General features: G+C 37.1%; 1 protein-coding gene and 2 long non-coding RNA genes across 5 annotated transcripts; 1 reads left to right on the forward strand and 2 right to left on the reverse strand.

Moving 5' to 3' along the window:
- Window positions 1-4,312: 4,312 nt before the first annotated feature.
- LOC131309704 (uncharacterized) lies at window positions 4,313-16,671 on the reverse strand. 3 transcript variants are annotated; one of them, XM_058336302.1, is made up of 11 exons: window positions 16,543-16,671; window positions 14,934-15,079; window positions 14,686-14,813; window positions 14,255-14,363; window positions 14,081-14,120; window positions 11,216-11,305; window positions 11,019-11,118; window positions 9,489-9,628; window positions 8,094-8,196; window positions 7,104-7,969; window positions 4,313-4,933 (listed from the first exon to the last, which is right to left on the reverse strand). In XM_058336302.1, exons 2-11 carry the CDS (start codon window positions 15,070-15,072, stop codon window positions 4,663-4,665), a joined length of 1,986 nt encoding a protein of 661 aa, XP_058192285.1. In that variant the 5' UTR covers window positions 15,073-15,079; window positions 16,543-16,671; the 3' UTR covers window positions 4,313-4,662. The 3 variants fall into 3 exon arrangements, with proteins under 3 accessions (XP_058192285.1, XP_058192291.1, XP_058192295.1); XM_058336308.1 differs by lacking the exon at window positions 16,543-16,671 and having other exon boundaries at window positions 14,694-14,813; window positions 14,934-15,073; XM_058336312.1 differs by lacking the exons at window positions 14,934-15,079; window positions 16,543-16,671 and having other exon boundaries at window positions 14,668-14,807.
- On the reverse strand, window positions 4,941-7,097 carry LOC131309730 (uncharacterized). Its single transcript, XR_009194992.1, has 3 exons — window positions 6,308-7,097; window positions 5,611-6,273; window positions 4,941-5,134 (listed from the first exon to the last, which is right to left on the reverse strand). It is a non-coding gene; the product is annotated as an uncharacterized LOC131309730 (long non-coding RNA).
- Window positions 16,551-17,704, forward strand: LOC131309723 (uncharacterized). Its single transcript, XR_009194991.1, has 2 exons — window positions 16,551-16,678; window positions 17,375-17,704. It is a non-coding gene; the product is annotated as an uncharacterized LOC131309723 (long non-coding RNA).

Below are 17,704 nucleotides of genomic sequence, written 5' to 3' on the forward strand. Positions count from 1 at the left end.
GAGATGCCTGCTTTTGATTTTTAAATGAAATTAAAATACAGGAATAACGATGATGGAGTATATATTACACTTATACCCCTGTATACTTGTGAAACATCATTGTCACTCTCATTATTATCTGAAATAATATCACTTCTACCCCCTGTCAATTGACGGGCAAAGTTACAATAATGCCCTTATTTATCACATTGTTAATGAATTCTCACATCTACTAATCTACCCCATCCGGCCATTCCCATGCTCCCTCTCTACCAAATTCCCAAACCTCTAGCTAATTGATCAATGGCTCGATCGTAACATCCATAAGCCAACAAAACCTAATTCTCCTGCACATACTATATATCCATAAGCCAACATACTCTCTTTGGCAAAAACTAGTTCTATGATTCATATGCTAAACTCCTAATCTTGTTAGTCGTTCAAAATTAGATCATGTTATTAGCTGGTGATTTCTTGTTGACAAAGGAAAGTGAACGTCACAAAGGGAAAAATCTTATATGAACCCCAAAGCTTTATTCGTATGATTTATGGGTTTGGTTTAAGCATTAGTAGTTTAGTGATCTCAAATATAATGATATCAACTTTCTTCCATTGAGGATGTGTTTCCCTTTTGAGTTCACTGATCAATGACGATGTGGTTAATAGTCCAAAACAACAGTCCCAAAAGGTTTCTTGATAATGAAAAAAGTAATGAGGTTTTGTTTTCGATTCTACCATGTGCAATAATATCTTTTACCAAGTGAAGAACCTCATCTCACTTGTTTTTGGTGTTTCTATTGATTGTTATGTCATTTGACAATGTGGGCGCTTTAATTTCTAGTTTCTAAACTTACATGGGTTTATGAAAATTTTATTCAGTGTGGGAGCAAGCTTTATATTTAGTTGTTGAATTTTGTCTTCAACATAGTATTATTGCTGCGAAGAATCCAATAGTGTCAAAATCAAAGTGTCACACTACATGACTTACAAAAGCATATAATAATCAACAAGCTAACATGGACTTTATAACATAAATAATTTGAAGCATCCATGTAAATCACTTATTCCGCTAAAATGGCATGTGAATTGCAAGATGTTATGTGCATCAACCTCAATTCAATTTGACTAAAAAAAATTTAAGACTGACGTGGATGTTCCAAGAAGCAATACATGTATGATACTTTTTTGAATGTATACAGATGGTGAGGAATATGATTTTGTGTGCATGATTGTTTTACTTATGTCCTCAATATTAGATTTTTATTCAACTTTCTTTCTTGTTGTGTTGTTACATATGATTAATTATTTGATGTTCGTATTTGTAAACCAAACATTATAAATTCCTACGGTGTCATGTGTGCAATGAGTATTTTATTTTCATAAACTAAAAAGACAAGTAGTTACTTTTTGTGAGAAACATCAACATGGCTACTTTTTGTGTTTTTATTTGCGTCATAAATAATCAAGTTAATTCAATTGAATTATGATATACGAAGATTTTAAAGTATTTTTTTGTAGGTTAACAGATATGGAAGATGGCATTTGTAGCCACGTTTGGCAAATGGTGGTGGTAGGTTTGTTAAAAGATGGAGAAAGTGATAAGGGTATATTGAGCATTGAGGGGTTCATCATATTTCCCGTTAGGTTAACAAACAATTGATGAATACAAGTGGAGTGGAGTGCAGTTGATGCCTCCCTCATCCTCTCATGCACATGTGCAGAGTTCGATTCCCATAAGTATCCCTCCCCCTCCCCCAAGTCCCCTAGCATAGAGTATATTAGGTTTAACAAATGGTAAAAAAAAAAAAAACACAGACAACTGAGTAACGGGTGAGGTTCGTATTTATGTAAAAATGCAGGTAGACAATTGTAATTTAGAGAGTAAAGGAGAAGATAGTAATATTCCAAAAGTATATAGGGGTGTCAGTGTAATATACTAAAATAAAGAATGTAACATCGTTGTATATGGCCGGTGTGTCGCATATAGTAAAGTAGAACAGTTATTATTTACAATTACTATAACATGTATGCATAGAAAAATCACACAAAGACAAAAGTTTCCCAGTAAGAATGGTTTTTTTAATTCTTGAGTTGTGAATACTAATTTGAAATACCAACTTGTGATGGCATCCATAATAAAATTAGTGGCAAAGCCATGCTATGCACAAGAGCTTCTATCATTTATAAGGACAATACGGTAATCGTGGTAAGTATCCTAAAAATTATCTAAACCCACAAAGCAACGACAAAAGCAATTGATGGACATAATAGGAAAAATTAGGCAAGCCTCCAATTCCACTTCCACGATCCTTTACTTCAGTGTGTGGATAAAAAAGAAAATTAAATAATCATCTTGTTTGAAGCCTCTACTTTAAGTCCTCATCCATGGTATTATCTCACCAATTAAGTATCCATCCTGAAATTGCATAATTGTCATATAATGTCATTCTTTATTAATTTTCACTCTTCTGCCCAATTTTCAACCCCCATTTAATACTTGTCGTCTTTCTCCGTTTTCTTCCCATCTCTCCCACTATTCCTAACCCTAACCTATGCCACTCACCCCCAATTTGCCTTGTGTTGCTAAATGGATAGATTGCCTTCTCACCGAAAACGTTTCTTCTTCCGATGATATATCACTCGATTTATCCTTTTCTAGTATGAATGAGTTTGTTTTTTCATTTATTTTTTTCCTTCACGGCTTTTTCGAGATATTTGATATTTTGGGTAATACCGATTTGTGCTTTCTAAATTCAATATTACTTTGCATTCTTACTGCTTCGTTTTTTATGATAGTTGTCGTATGTTGGCAAAATGGACCTGTGTTTAAGATCCATAAATTTTCAGCTACGCTCCCATTTCTTTTACCAACTATAGGATTTTTGAGTTTGAATGAAAAGTGTTTAAGAAATGTGATTGCAAATTTATCATGCCTGGAGAATTTATCATGTTTGTAACATATTTGTCATGTCACCAATCATAAGTTAGTCATGTTTGTAACCTATTTATCATATTCAAGATACTCTTTGTGATCAGTTAATCATATTTTCATATGACCTTATCTAGTATGATTGTGGTAGATTCAGTAATTAAGTAAATGTATCCTAATTTATGTACTTTGCATTTTACGCTAAATTATCATGTACTTTGCAATTTACGATAAATTATCATAAGGGGCATTTGTTAGATAGTTGATAAATTTGGTATATTTCTTCTTGTTGTGTTTATAGTAAATTTATTGAATACACTAAAAATATAATAGTATTGTTTTATATAAAGAAGGATAATGTTGGTTTTTCAAAATTCAAGGTGACAACTTAATAAATTAAACCCTGGGGTTTCTATGTTAAAGGACCAATATTTAAGTTTCCCAAGAGGGGGTTTCTCATGTTTGTATTCTAGGATTAATATGAAGGTGATTTTTCCTCTCATATTTTGGGCATGTGGGCACAACACTGGGGTGATGAGTTTGCCCGAAATGTGGGTACGTCGTAGGAAATAGTTGTCTTAGATCTCGTTCTGTTATGGTTCTTATTTTTTAAATACTTATTCTCCGTTGTACGACACAGATCATTCTGTCACAATATATCACCTTCTTTTAATTCAACAAATAAGTACTTATTTTAGTTAGTGAAACACAGCGATCGCAACTAATTATGTGGGAAAAAGAGAAGTCTCTGTGGTGATCGGTGGAACAAGACTTTTGCTCCTCTCTCGTACTAACTCTCCCTTCCTCTAATACACTATAACAGTTAACCAGTTGCCACCTTAGCAGCTACCATCATTTGCAAAGAACGATGGATAACTTCAATAACAGATTATGCCACAACTATTCTGCCCCAAGTCATTACTAGTCCAGTGATCAGGAAAGCATGCAGCAAAAGTAGAGTCTAAAGTTGTCAGCTTTCACGTTTATCCCAACCAAAATCCAGTTTCTGAGAACAAATGAAAGCGAAAAACTCCTTTTGCTTAGGCGGTGCGTTATTGAGCCTCTGATATTCCAGGGAGCAAAAACACTTTAGTTTGTGTTTTATGCAGGAAAATGCTCAGCAAACAGAAACAATGCCACAAAAGTTCTTTAAAACTAAGGTTATTAAACTTAAGGGGCTCTGTGGGGGGGGGAGGAAACACCTAATCCCTCTCCCAACACCCGCGAAGAAATCCTTGACAAAAAGGACCATAAAACCAATTCACGAGTTTCAGCGAATCAGGATTCAAAATCTGATACAGAATTTCCAAGAGAAGCAATCTATCTTCGCATATTATCTTTCGCTGGGCAAAAAACATAAACAAAACGGACCAAAAGAATCAACAAAAACACCCAAACAAGCGCTTAAGAAGAAAAGCAGCCTTGTCTTAATTGGGGGCATCGTGGACAAAGACGGAATGGGAAGAGCTCTATGATCCATTATTGCCAACGTACAAATCTTTAAGAGATTGTCAAAACGACCAAGATCAACTTTTAACATTATATCAATTAGTTGAATATTCTCAATTTACTTTATGCTACTAACTTTTTTCCTCTTGTATAGTATCTCACGCATCTACCGTCAGCAACCTGACCATTCGATCAAAGTCCGTGTAAATGCAATCACAGTCGCTGTCAGGTGCTTTCTCCCATGCCGGCTAGAGAGATTGCCTTTTCTGCCAGCTCAAGATGTCATACTCTTATCAGGACATCAACTAGCCAGCAATGAAATGCAAGCAACAGAACGTCGTCTTTTTATTCTTCCCTTTGGTTTTACTACTTATGCAATTTCTGTTATCATCTGCATTTACCGGCTTATTTCCATGTGTACCTCCATCAGAAGTTGGTTCGTTTGTTAGCTCGTTATTGGAGGGAGGAAAAGCAGTCTGTTGTATCTCACTTACACGGGGGATATCTTCTTCTGGTGATGCAGGTACTATCTTGTTGTGGTTGGCCTCCCTTGAGTAAGAATTTGAACCTGCATGCCTGACAAAATTGAATGTCAAGTAAGGCACATGTTTGTTTATTTGTGCTCATAACATTTTGGAAATAGATTTTTCTTCCTACATGCAAGGCAGAGATACTCTTAAAAAACATGGGCACGCCATATGATGGATTTTTTTTCCCTTTTGAGAAACGCAAGACACAACACGCCAAGGACGTGTTAAAAATCATATTGTCTATAAACTTTTATATGCCATCTATGTAGCACGGACACGCATACGGATACGGACACGGACACGGACACGGGACACGGCAATTCTAAAAAAATGGGGATACGGACACGGCGGAGGACACGCCACGTGTATAAATAAATAAATAAAATATATATGTACATACACATATATATATATATAAAATTATGAACCATTGTATATGAATAATTTCACAAATTGTATAAAAAAATCTCAAAGGAAAAATTACAGTTTAACCCAAATGTTTTGAATAATTTCATATTAACCCCCCAAAAATTTAAAAATATTACATTTTGACCCCTAGCCATGTCCCCGGCGTTTCCCCACCGTGTCCCAGCTGTGTCCCCGCCGTGTCCCCTATCAAAAAATAATAAAAATTATTGGACACGCCACGTGGCGTGGCGTGTCCAATACGTGTCCCCGTGTCCAATACGTGGACACGGCGCCCTTTTGGAGTGTCAGTGCTACATAGTATGCCATTGGTAGGAATACTTCACTAATAGATAAACAAAAATGCAACCCAATACTAGTTAAAAATTAACTGTCATACATGTATGATACGTCTTAGAAGAGCAATATATCATCACATATTTACACATTCCCTAAAAGCTAATAAATAGACCCTACATCATCTAAGTCAAAAATGTTCCATAAACCCATACATCATGTACTTAAAGATAATTCCATTAACCAATAAGGACTAATTAGACACCTCAATAAGGACCAATTAGTCACCTTCTGATGTAGGACGGTTTTAGGACACTCAAAGTATTGCCGCCTACAACAAGAATCGTGGTGGTTTTGGGTGGGGAAATAAGAATATTATTTGAATAAGTGCACTTGGAAGAAGAAAGGGAAGAATGAGAAGGAGAAGAGTGTGCGCAAAGAAGAAAGAGAGATAGAGGTGCTTCACCCTCGTAAGGGTTGGGCAGTTTCTGCAAGGAAGGACAGTAGCCTAAACCCCAATTACAATGGCCTTGGCCTTGTAAAACTCAATTCATTAATCAACTCTATGTTGGAAAGAAAGATTACATCCATACTTGTAGGCTAAACAATGACCTTTCAATATCCTAGAAGTCGAAGTGACATGAACCTAATCAATGACCACATTTAACAAGATAATGAATGAACCTAGATATAAATATTTTTTTTTTTGAAAATGAACCTAGAAATAAATGCATACATTGAACCTACTAACAATTAGATGCAAAGAACTAAAATGTGTTTAATGCATACATTGAACTTTGTTTAATGCACCTAGATGAATTGATGCGAGTACTAAATTCATGATGACCCTTTAACTACCAAACTATTATGGATGACCTACCATGAAATTATGAATGACCTTTGTACGAACCATGCAGCTCTTGCTTAGAGTCTCTGCAACTACCAAAAATACCCTCATCTCACAATTTATTATTTTTGTTGTCCTCATCACCTTCAAGTTGGGTCCTAATTGGAGAACATACTAACAGTTCTCATCTTATAATGCAAATAAGGACAAATTATGAAGCCTTGTTGGTAAAAGGGAATGCAAATGTCATTAACCAAGCCTAAAGTGCAATTATGTCAAAATAATTTGCTACGAGGGCCTAGTGATATGGATAAAGTGGAAATATGTATCCAACATATAGTTGATGGGTTCTCAAAAATGTCAAGAGGAGCCCATGGCCAAAGTTTGGCCATGTCATAGCTCTATCCGTGCCCAAAGGTATAGTACATCCTATGATTTGTGGGAGTGATTGTCAATAGCAACGTAATACCTCCACACAGTGTTGCATTCAAACGCCAGAAATGTGGTTCTCTTAGATTAGTTTTCCAATCACATGTCTAATTTCGTAAATCCAACTGGCCTCTAGCACCACACACACACACACACACAAACAAGCTGTAAATATAGTTGAATAGTGTGGACAAAAAAATAATGAGGAAATTGGCTTTAATTCTATCACATAATTTACCTGGAGCTGATACTGGTAGAGCTGTTCCATGGTTCACTTTGGTTCCCATTCGCCGTTTTATTTTCTGATACTTTATCGCTAACCACCCCACTAGTTTTAGAAATTTGAGTGACTTCTGAAGGTTTTGCATATTTTAATACAGCACTTCCCCCAGAATCCATGAGTTCATCCTTCCCTAACCCCAGCAGAGACCTTGTTCGGGGAGCAAGTCCATATTCTCGAATAAAGAAAATTACCTTCTCTAGTGTTTCCAGAGCATGTTTCACCTCAGCACTGATATCACCTTTCTTTGTATACTGCACACAACTTTCCGAACTTTCACTCTTTGTTGGTGCATAGATTTCCTTATGGTGCTGTTCCAAGCGTTGACTGTTTTCAAGCTCTACTTCCTCTATCTCCTCAATTTCAGTACAAGCTTTATAATCTGAACCTACATTATCCTGATCCTCTGGAAATGATTCAGGTGCATAGTCACCACTGAAAGCCCTCGTATCGGTGTTTCCCCCCGCCACCAGTACAGGTTTGATTGCATGTTCTGGAGCGAGAAGACGTGATTCTTCACCACTGAAAGCATTCATATCCGTGTTCCCCCCCGCCACCAGTACAGGTTTGATTGCATGTTCTGGAGCGAGAAGACGTGATTCTTCACCACTGAAAGCATTCGTATCCGTGTTCCCCCCCGCCACCGGTACAGGTTTGATTGCATGTTCTGGAGGGAGAAGACATGATTCCTTATCACAATTTTCTGGATTTATGGACATGTTCTGGTTTCTATCAGGATAAAGAGCTTTGCGAATTCGACTATACAGTGCACCTCTTAATACCTTGCCAAAATCTTCGTTGCCTTCAGAAGCAGATGCGACCTCCTGTTACAGCCAGACACATGAAGTGAGAGAAATTGTGGATCCAAGAGGTGTTAATTTTAAACAAACTAACAATAAACAAGACATTAGAAAAAATATAAAGAGAACCCGGAAACTGAAGCATGACCTTCTTATAGAGCCTGAAACCACTGCCTAGCAGCTGCCTTGAAACGAAATTAATAAACGATGGAGGCACAAAATCAAGCTTTATATCCAGGTTCGCTATTGTCCTGTGAAATTTGAACTCAAAACTCATGTAACGAAACAGTAACTTTCGGAAGTGGATAAATTCCAAAATTGGATGCTAAGAGAATTAGAGAAGAAAACACTCTCACGAGGCATCAACAAATTGAACAATGAAATACTTTTAGCAAGTAACCATGTAGCACGAATATAGACACGGTTACGGACACGGACACGGAGTTTCTAAAAAGGTGGGGACATGGGCATGGCAGGAGACGAGACAAAAATAAATAAATAGATAAAATTTATTTTAAACAAGGAGAAACATAGTTATATGTAGAAGCATGAAGCATAAATATATTAAGTAATATACAAACACTCCTAATTAGAAGTATAGTTATAGAGTTTTACACCATATCCACAAGCTACAGTTTCTCTCCCACAATCTCCAATCCAAAACAGATCATTTGTGAATGAAAAACATTACAAGTGTTTTGACCCCTTAAAACCTGGCTAATTTTCCTTTATCCCAATTCAAAATTGCATTTTCTAAATTACAATTTCTACAAACTCCAAATAAAATTTAGTTATTTATTAGTTATTGTGTCCAGCACAAAGAATAGGGGAGGAAAATGGTTGTTTCTTCTGTACATACGGCATAAAAGTAGAGATAAAAGTTCCCATCAATCGAACAAATGCACAAAATTAAATGAAGATCAGCAAATTTCCTTAGTAAAGCTTAACAAAGTAAGTATTCTAACTTGGTTTACATTTCAAACTTCTAATTTCATGTAGAGCCCAACCATGGGTACACCATTTGGTGTAAACCTCGTTGCGTGGGAAACACTTTGAGGTCCCAAACTAATGACCAGATATATTCAATTTGTTTAAACTAGTGTTTTAAGGGTCCCTGCAAAAAATCAGCTCATTCAGATATCGATTTTTACCTGTATAAGTTTCCCTTTGTTCACCAAAATAGCTAATTTATACTTCTTAGATTAGAAACAACTTTCCATAAAAGAAAGACAGAGAAAACCTCAGCTCTTGACAAATGTTTCATTCTAGATTTCCTGTAGATAAGCAGAGCCTTTACCAGGAGGAAAAAAATCTCTATGAACCATTCATTCATTTTCCTAGGAAAAGTTTTTCCAAAAAATTCTAACTGTAAGCAATTGAGGTCAGCAAAAGATGTGATCTACATGAGATGAATTCTAGGAGTAAACCAAGCACCCGTGTCAAAAAGCTTTGGTTCAATTGAGATCTGAATCTTATTTCTATGAACTCCTGATTTCTATTGGAGTTCTCCCAAGGATACAAAAAATTATGTAAATCAACAAACCTGAAGTAGCTTCTGCCTGCATTAACCTTCTGCATGGCAAATCCGCCCACCACATCAATCCTTACCACATCCTGTACATCAGGTATTCCATCTTTTGTGAACCCATGAGTACTTCTGTCAACGCTTTCCAAGTCAGAGATCTGAAAAAACAAAAAACAAGATACCCAGAGTTCTATCATCTAAATATATAACTACCTCTGTCCCATGTTACTGGTCCTCTTTGGAACTTGCCACTTTTCATTTAAGGAGATGTGCAATTAATGCTTGAGTGCAAGTTCAATTGCTTTATAGCTATATCTATAATGGCTAGCTTGGACTCTGAATCCCAAAATTGTCCCCATCGAGACTTTCTCTAATTTTTCATCTCTCTCCACTTTTCAAGAATCAGAGTTCACTTAGGGAAGGGGCTGCGCCCCTCTACCCCTCCAGATCCAGCGACAAGGTTTGTCCGGCGACTTTGGAGTCGATTTAGACGGCAAATTGACAAAACTACCGAGACCGGCACTCAATGGTGAAGGCCGAATGGGGTTTTTTTTATGTTTTCTACGGTTGTCTTGATCTTCCCCAACCTTTGTGGAGTGTTTTTCTCCTTTATGGAGCTTTTGCAACGCTCTAGGCATAGGCGGCTCCACATGTTCTTCTAGGTGGTCAATTGAACACCCTAAGCTGCTGCTGCTTCTTTTTTGAAGACAACATGTAATAAAGTTATCTTAGGTTTTATTTTAACACTTAACTCCTATACTATGAACACCCATGAATTTAGGTAATTCACAATTGAACACCTAATACGCTTAAAACAAGGTACACACTCTTAAAGACAAAAATTACAGAGAGAGAGAGAGAGAGAGAGAGAGAGAGAGAGAGAGAGAGAGAGAGAGAGAGTATTGGTATCATGCACTGACTTCTCTCTCTTCTCTCTGAATGACAATCAACTCTATATCTTCAAAAGCAAGAGCATATGTCCAAAAAGATCCATGTGAAGCTATTCACCCCACAATTTTCTACAAAAACTATTAGTGTTGTTATGCGCCGGTTTAACCTTGCTCGGCTCAAAATACAAAAATTCGCCGGGAACAATTGTAACATCTTATGCATTTTTTGTATTTTGGGTGGTGGTATTGGAGCTAAGGTAATTCTTGAACACCCTGAGAAAAAAAACCTGGAGCCACCACTGCCTCTGTGCTCTTTCGTGTCTTTATGGATTTCATCAATGTTCATTTTTGTTGGTTTGGGCTACCCATTTGTTAGGGTCTCTAACTCCTCTTTCTCGACTAGCACTATTTCCAAATTGTATCTTGGGATCTACTTGCAGTACTTGCTATTTGAGTCTGTGCTATTCAGCCTAAAACACTCACATCTAGGTTTATCGTAGTTCTCTCTATAATGCTATGACGAAATCGCTTTGTGCTTGTCGTTCGGCATCATGAATGAAAGTTACAAAGCTAACAAAACCCCAAGAACATGAGGAGGAGGGAGTATTGAATGCCAAAGTAAATTCAATACAACAAATTGAGACATTTAAGTAACTACCGATTTCAGAAGCACAACAACCAGATCATCTTGAAAGTATTCAAACTCAAAGAAGTGTACTACAGCCTCCCTTGTTGACAATGGCCAGGAAACCTTCATCCTATCTTCCAAAGAGTTAGATGAAAATCAGCATACCAACAAAGATAGAAAACTGGATAAACAATGATGTAGCAAAAGTTTATAACAGCAAGACAAACCTCACTAAAGATATCTGTTCACCAATTCGGACCCTTTGTAAACAATCAGAAGCGAGAATCTTGAATGTAGGAATTCTAGTCTGGGGCCACCTGTTAAAAGGAAATCAATTGTGAAACAAGGTGCTTATTACACACCCACAATTTATACTGTAAGATGTTCCTCAAATGTAGTAACCAGGTAAAAATTCTTTACTTCTGCCAATTACACAGGTATGCCCTTCTACTCCTTGACATGGTTGGCTCTAGCAATGTATTGCCATTTTTGCACCACGATAAATGACTCTCAAATGGGAGGCCTAAGAGGTGGAGTTAGAATCCAAGGCTTTATTTTCTAGATTGTACGGTTCGCAAGGAATAGGAGAAGGAGAGAATGAGATGCGTTGGAAACTTACCAAATCGGGTCGTTTTGAGGTAACTCAACCCTTCCGTGGCAAGCGATTTGGAAAACAAAAGCGTCATTGCAATTGGCTTTTTTTGTTTGGTGCGCGGCTCAAGGCAAAATTCTTACAATCCATAATCTGATTCGTAGACGGAGAATAATTGTTAACTGGTGCTGTATGTGTAAAAGGGATGCAGTATCGGTGAATCACCTCATCCACTGTTCGGTGGCATGAGAACTTTGGTCCACACTGTTATCTTGGTTTGAGTTACAATGGGTTATGTCGAGAAATGTTATGGAGCTTTTAATCGCTTGGAGGGGTGCTAGAGTGGGCAGACAGAGAAAGCGCGTATGGGCTATGATTCCTCTTTGTTTGATGTGGACTATTTGGCGTGAGAGGAATTTGAAATGTTTTGAAGGGGTCGAGAAGCCTTTATTTAAAATTAAAAGTTTTGTGGTTAGTAGTTTGTATAGTTGGGACAAGGGAGATTGTAATCCCTCCCTTGATCATTTTCTAGAGCGGTTTGAGTTGTTCTTTTCGACTGGTGGTGTGTAAGGCCTTTTTGTCTTGGTGGCCTTTTCTTGTATACGGGTAGCATTCCCTTAATGCCTTCTTTAATATAAATATTTACTTATCAAAAAAAAAAAAAAAGAATCTAAGGCGGTGCTTTGCTATGAGATTTATGTATTTATGTAGGGAAAGTGAAAAGAAAGGAAAAAAGAAGGATATAATGAACTAAGTTAGCTATATGTGTTTTAGCTTTTTCTGTGATTTTTGTCTCCCTCAATAAATCCGGCCATAAATCTCTGGCCCAAACACAAGTTTTCAGAATATCAAGGAAAAGAAAGGAAGAGAGTTAGAGTGACGAAGTCAAATCAAATAATTCTTTCTCGACCCATGTTTTTCCTGTGATTTAAACCAGATTACCAGTCATCAACCATCCCTGTCCCAATTAGTCTTCCATCCTGTTGTCAACTATGGAATTTCAACCTTGTCACAGATCCTTATTTCTAATTACATAAATGAACATCTATTCTAATATATCAAGGGAGAGCACCATTTGGTGTGGACAACTTTCTTAGGCTGGCTCACTTTTTGCTCACCCTAAATTGTCCTCCAAAAAAACCGAACAGATGTATAATTTCCGGCCCAAAAATGTAAAAACATGCCATGCAAACTGTCATTACCCACGTTCCCCTCAAAAGATACCCGCCCACCCACAAAATCTGTCACTTTCCCACTGCAAACCTGCTATAACACCTTTCTTGCACAGGTATGGCTTCCCACCTTTTTACGTACATCGGTCGTATATATACTGTATATGTGTACTCACCAGTCACTTTCTTCTCTTGCCTTAGGCTTTGCAGAACCCAAGATGACATATTGAAATTCTTTTGCACAGGTATTTACTTTACCACTTTTCGGACTCACTTCCTAATTTATGCTTCCTTTTTTCTCTTTGCCATTGTTGTGTGTAGCCTACTACATGTTTCAGAAATGTACATGTTCTTTTTGGATGCTGTGTGTTCCTTGCATTCATCTTTTATGCTTCCCTATGAAGAGTTGGTTCGTGGTGTCAAAAGGGCAGTGAAGGAGCATCCCAACAATGGATTTCCCTCTTTGGCATCAGTTACAGAACTCAGAATTTTTTTGAGAGCAATGCCCATTTACCATTTAGAACTTCTGTATATATAGTAGTAACAGCTGTTATCGGCATTTTTAATACTACTCGAGGCCGGGGCACACACGATGCGTGTGCAAGTCGGATTTGGACAAAATTTGCACAATAGCTTCCTGTTTAATGTTTGATCGATTTTTCACAAATTTTGTCCAAATCCGACTTGCAAAGCATCGTGTGTGCCCCAGCGGCCCGGCCTCTAGTGGACTTTATTAAAGGATCAAGGCGTAATTCTGATTGGGTACATTCGACCACATATGTGCATAGGAACATGCTATAGCCAAAGAAACATGAAATCTGAAACGAGTATGTTTCTGAGATATGAAGGCAGGAAGAGAGCCTAGATAGAAGGTGATTCCAGCAATCTCAATACTTCAACTATCAAGAGCAAGGCATGCTTTTCTAGTCTAAGAAACCTGAAATCTATAACTGGTAGTGTGAGGAATTTTCCGAAAGAAAATACAACTAAAAAATCAAAACAACAGCGAGAACTAACACTAAACATGTACTGTGCCATGTTTCTTAAATACATAGGTATTAACACATCATATGCTCTCTCATACACGTGCACATGTGTATGTGTGCGTGAGCACGTGTTAATGACAAAAAGGTCAAAATTATTCACCAAGCGGATGTACCACAACTAAACATTTGTAACGAGTTGATACAAGAAATTATCATATTGACTATAGAGAATCTCTGCAACTTCTATAAATTATACGGCCTTTAAGGCACATAAACACAATATATCTGGCAACAATGATACGCCTGAAATTGAAAGCAAAGTCAATCACAAGAAACTCTAACCATTTGTTGTAAAGCGTCGATTCCCATGATATGCATAAACCTGCAATGAAGTCTCAAGTTGATCAATCAAGGTTTTACGCAGTATAAGCACTAGTGATCTTTCAAAGCCTGAGGAGATAGATATCTCAGGACTGGAGAATGAGCTGAAAATTTTCCAAATTTTAGTCCACTTACAAACATCTAATGGCCCATCTACAAAGCCTTCAACAAGTAGCGTATGAAAGGGAGTGCCTTGTGGTCCTTCTCTATACATGACACGATACTCTTCAGTATCCTGCTTCACCTATCGAAGAGGTCGGATAAGGTCATTGATATAGTGTCTGAATAACTCCGACAAAACCCAATGAAGATTGATGAAATTTGCTCTTCTATGAACAAATTGATCAAGTCCTTCACACCTATAACTTGAACAACTAAGAACAATTCCATCCCAAATGGAACAGACCAACCAAACATAAGCGAGATACCAAAAAGCAAAAGCACATGAGACCAATCAAACTATCAGTTCATTTTCAGCCATAATTGTTTATCTTTGACAGGAAAAGATTGACAAAATAACAGAGCAATATAGGAAAGGAGAAGATTACTCAGACAAGATAGCGTACTTTCCAACCTCTTTGACAAGTCTCTTTCGTTTTTGATCCATCATAATCAACCACGGAAGCACACCTCAACATCTGAAGAAAATTGGATACTTCATTTGTTCTTTTTTCTATTAGATTATCAGTACATTCTGCAAAACACAAATCAAAATTAGCATGCATTTAATGCATGAGAATACAAAGCTATTAGTTGATGTCACATACTAGAAGCCATAAAATTAGCCAGGAAATAAATATTAAGGACAATTGACCTTCAACTTCACACTGTGATGACCACATCATTTGATTCTTAACAAGGGTCTTAAGTGCTTCCTCATTGACAAGATCATGAGATGCCAGTGTCTTGTCCAGCCTCTGTCGGTACTGATTGATGTTTTCTTTACTTTCCATCAGTTCGCTTCCAAAACAAGAAGAGCCCTCTAAAAAAAATAATTTAAAAACTATAAAATTAAGCCACAAATATGTACTGTTATAACATGAACTTAATATCATTACCTGAACATGAAAAGGGACATTCAATAAGAACTCTAATGACAAAATGGTGTAACATGAAAAAATAACAAGGACCCCGAATATTCAAGTAAATGACATTCTAAGTAAACAAAAAGAGCCCTTTTTATAAGTCCATAAAATGCTACATACGGTTTATATAGAGAATTCATCAGTTAGCGGTCTCAACAATTTTGCCGGCATAACAGGAATTGCATCCAAGCAAACAAGGGCCTCTAAAATCATGGGCAAGGCAATTCGGTAACCGATTGGTGCGCATCCAGTCCCTCCATATTGAATGAGACACTTATTTTCCACCATGAATCATACAGTAACATAAACAAAGCTCCTATGCTCCTCACAACCCATATCAGGCACCTAAATTGTTATACTGTTACATAAAAACCAACATAACTTCAAACTCACAAAACAATCTATACCCGAAAAGCCAGAACCAGGCAATAATTGAACTATTACAATAAACTAGGTGAGAGGCCTCGTACCCTGAACAAGTAGCTGCTTGTTGGTTGTCAATTTTAGATAGTTCCTTGTGAGAAGTACATTTTATAATCTACATTCATATGCACCTAAAGTTTGCAACAAAAGACTTCTCTTTCTTGATATCTAAACCAATCATCAATTGATAAACAACGATTTACAATTCTTCACATAAACTCATAAAACTAAACTCATTAAACCCAACAGACAATCTCCTGAAATCAACATAAAATACCAAAGCCTTATTGCAATACCCACTTTGAGGGCACGCAACTACCATTGATTCCACGACACATCATCTCTCCGAGGCATTTTATCAAGCAACCATGAAGAGATGAGGCTCGGTTATCTGCTTAAAAAAACTGCACACAATAAAAGCAATTCAGTCCATTTGGTTCTAGAGAGCATCAACTACACCCAAAAATGCACTACTAAGAACCCAAATGGAAAGACACTCTCGAGTTTTATAAATCTAACCCAATCAAATCAGCAAATTCCAAGCAACACATAAGATATACCACCATATCTTTCTTTGATGAGATGATTGTCAGGACATAACGTATGATTTACACAGAACATATAAAATCAAATAGAGATGAAATTACCTTCTGTTACGGTTCTTTCAATTAGTTTTGACAATTTTATTCTTCATCAAAAGGGAAAAAACAGGGTTAAAAACATGATAAAGAGAAGAAAAGCAGGCCACCGCTTACTTTCTTTACCTACATAGTTTAGATTTTTCATCACCATTACACCAAGTTTTCCTCTACTACATTTGGTCATCACGGAATTAGGTCATTCATTATATAACCGATACGCGTAATCACCACTTTGTACGAAAAGATTGACTAAGTTTGTGGAAAAACTTCATACCCTCTCGAGAAGATATTGCTCTTCAATAGGTAATCTGGTATTTGTATTGCATCTCCCAGTAACTATATCCACAGAGCGAAAGCCAAGCTGTACATGTCTGCTTTACATGTCAACCATGCTCTTATTGCGTACTCTGGTCTGAAACAACAGATGGAAATATAAATTCAAGACAGTACAAATTGGCAACAGAAACAATGAAAGACTTAAATCCAAATCCTATAAGGAGTGTTCTTATGGGTTTTTCTTTTAGTTTCTGTAGAAGAATCACTCATTCTTCACGTGCAGTTCCACAAAAGTCGTGGTTTTGACACTGCGTTTTTTGACACCGCATTTTTTACTCCATAGACACAAGCGTAGTGGGCTCCACGCAAACACTTGTGTGGGATCAACCGATCAACACACTTGTATCTATGGAGTAAAAATACGATAAAAAATGTGATGTCACCCGACTTTCCCTAAATAATAACTATCAAAATAGGTGCCATAACTAATAGGTGTCACTAGACTTTCCCTACAAAAATTTAAAAAAAAAAAACCCATCGAAAAGTTACCAAAATAGATGCCATAACTAATACTAGATCCAGCGAATACAAGCAATAGAAGTAAAAGAAATCAAAGGACAAGTAATAATAATGACAAGGGAAAACACCAGATACCAAGTTTACCAACTATGGCAAAATTCAGTTTCTTGGTGTCAGAGGATAAAATCTAGCTCAACTACCTTGTTCAAATTCCTTGCTTCGTTTTCGCCGAAACAACTATAACTTTTTTTCCCTTCATTTACAAACGATATCAGCTGATAAGATCAGTAAGAGAAGAAAGGAATTCAAAGCAAGCGGATCTTACCGGGACCGGAGGCAAAATAACAGAGGAGAGAGAGAGAGAGAAGTGAAGAAGGAGAAAAGAACAATGCAAGGAAAATAGTACTAGTGGTTGAGAGGGAGCCAGAGACAAACGGAGAAAGCTATGAATGGAGTAGGTGGACATCGACACCCCTGTAGCCTATAGGTAAAGCTTTGAAATATGAAGGGGCAAAATTGGCAAAAAAAATTGATTGCTGCAGAAGGAGACAAGATCAGCTGATGTAATGAGACCGCCTAGACGGACTGGAGAAGCATAACATGGGTCCTCCTCGAACATAACGAGTTTCCAAGCACTGAGC

Source organism: Rhododendron vialii, chromosome 2a (genome assembly GCF_030253575.1).
Source record: "Rhododendron vialii isolate Sample 1 chromosome 2a, ASM3025357v1".
Lineage (NCBI taxonomy): Eukaryota > Viridiplantae > Streptophyta > Magnoliopsida > Ericales > Ericaceae > Rhododendron > Rhododendron vialii.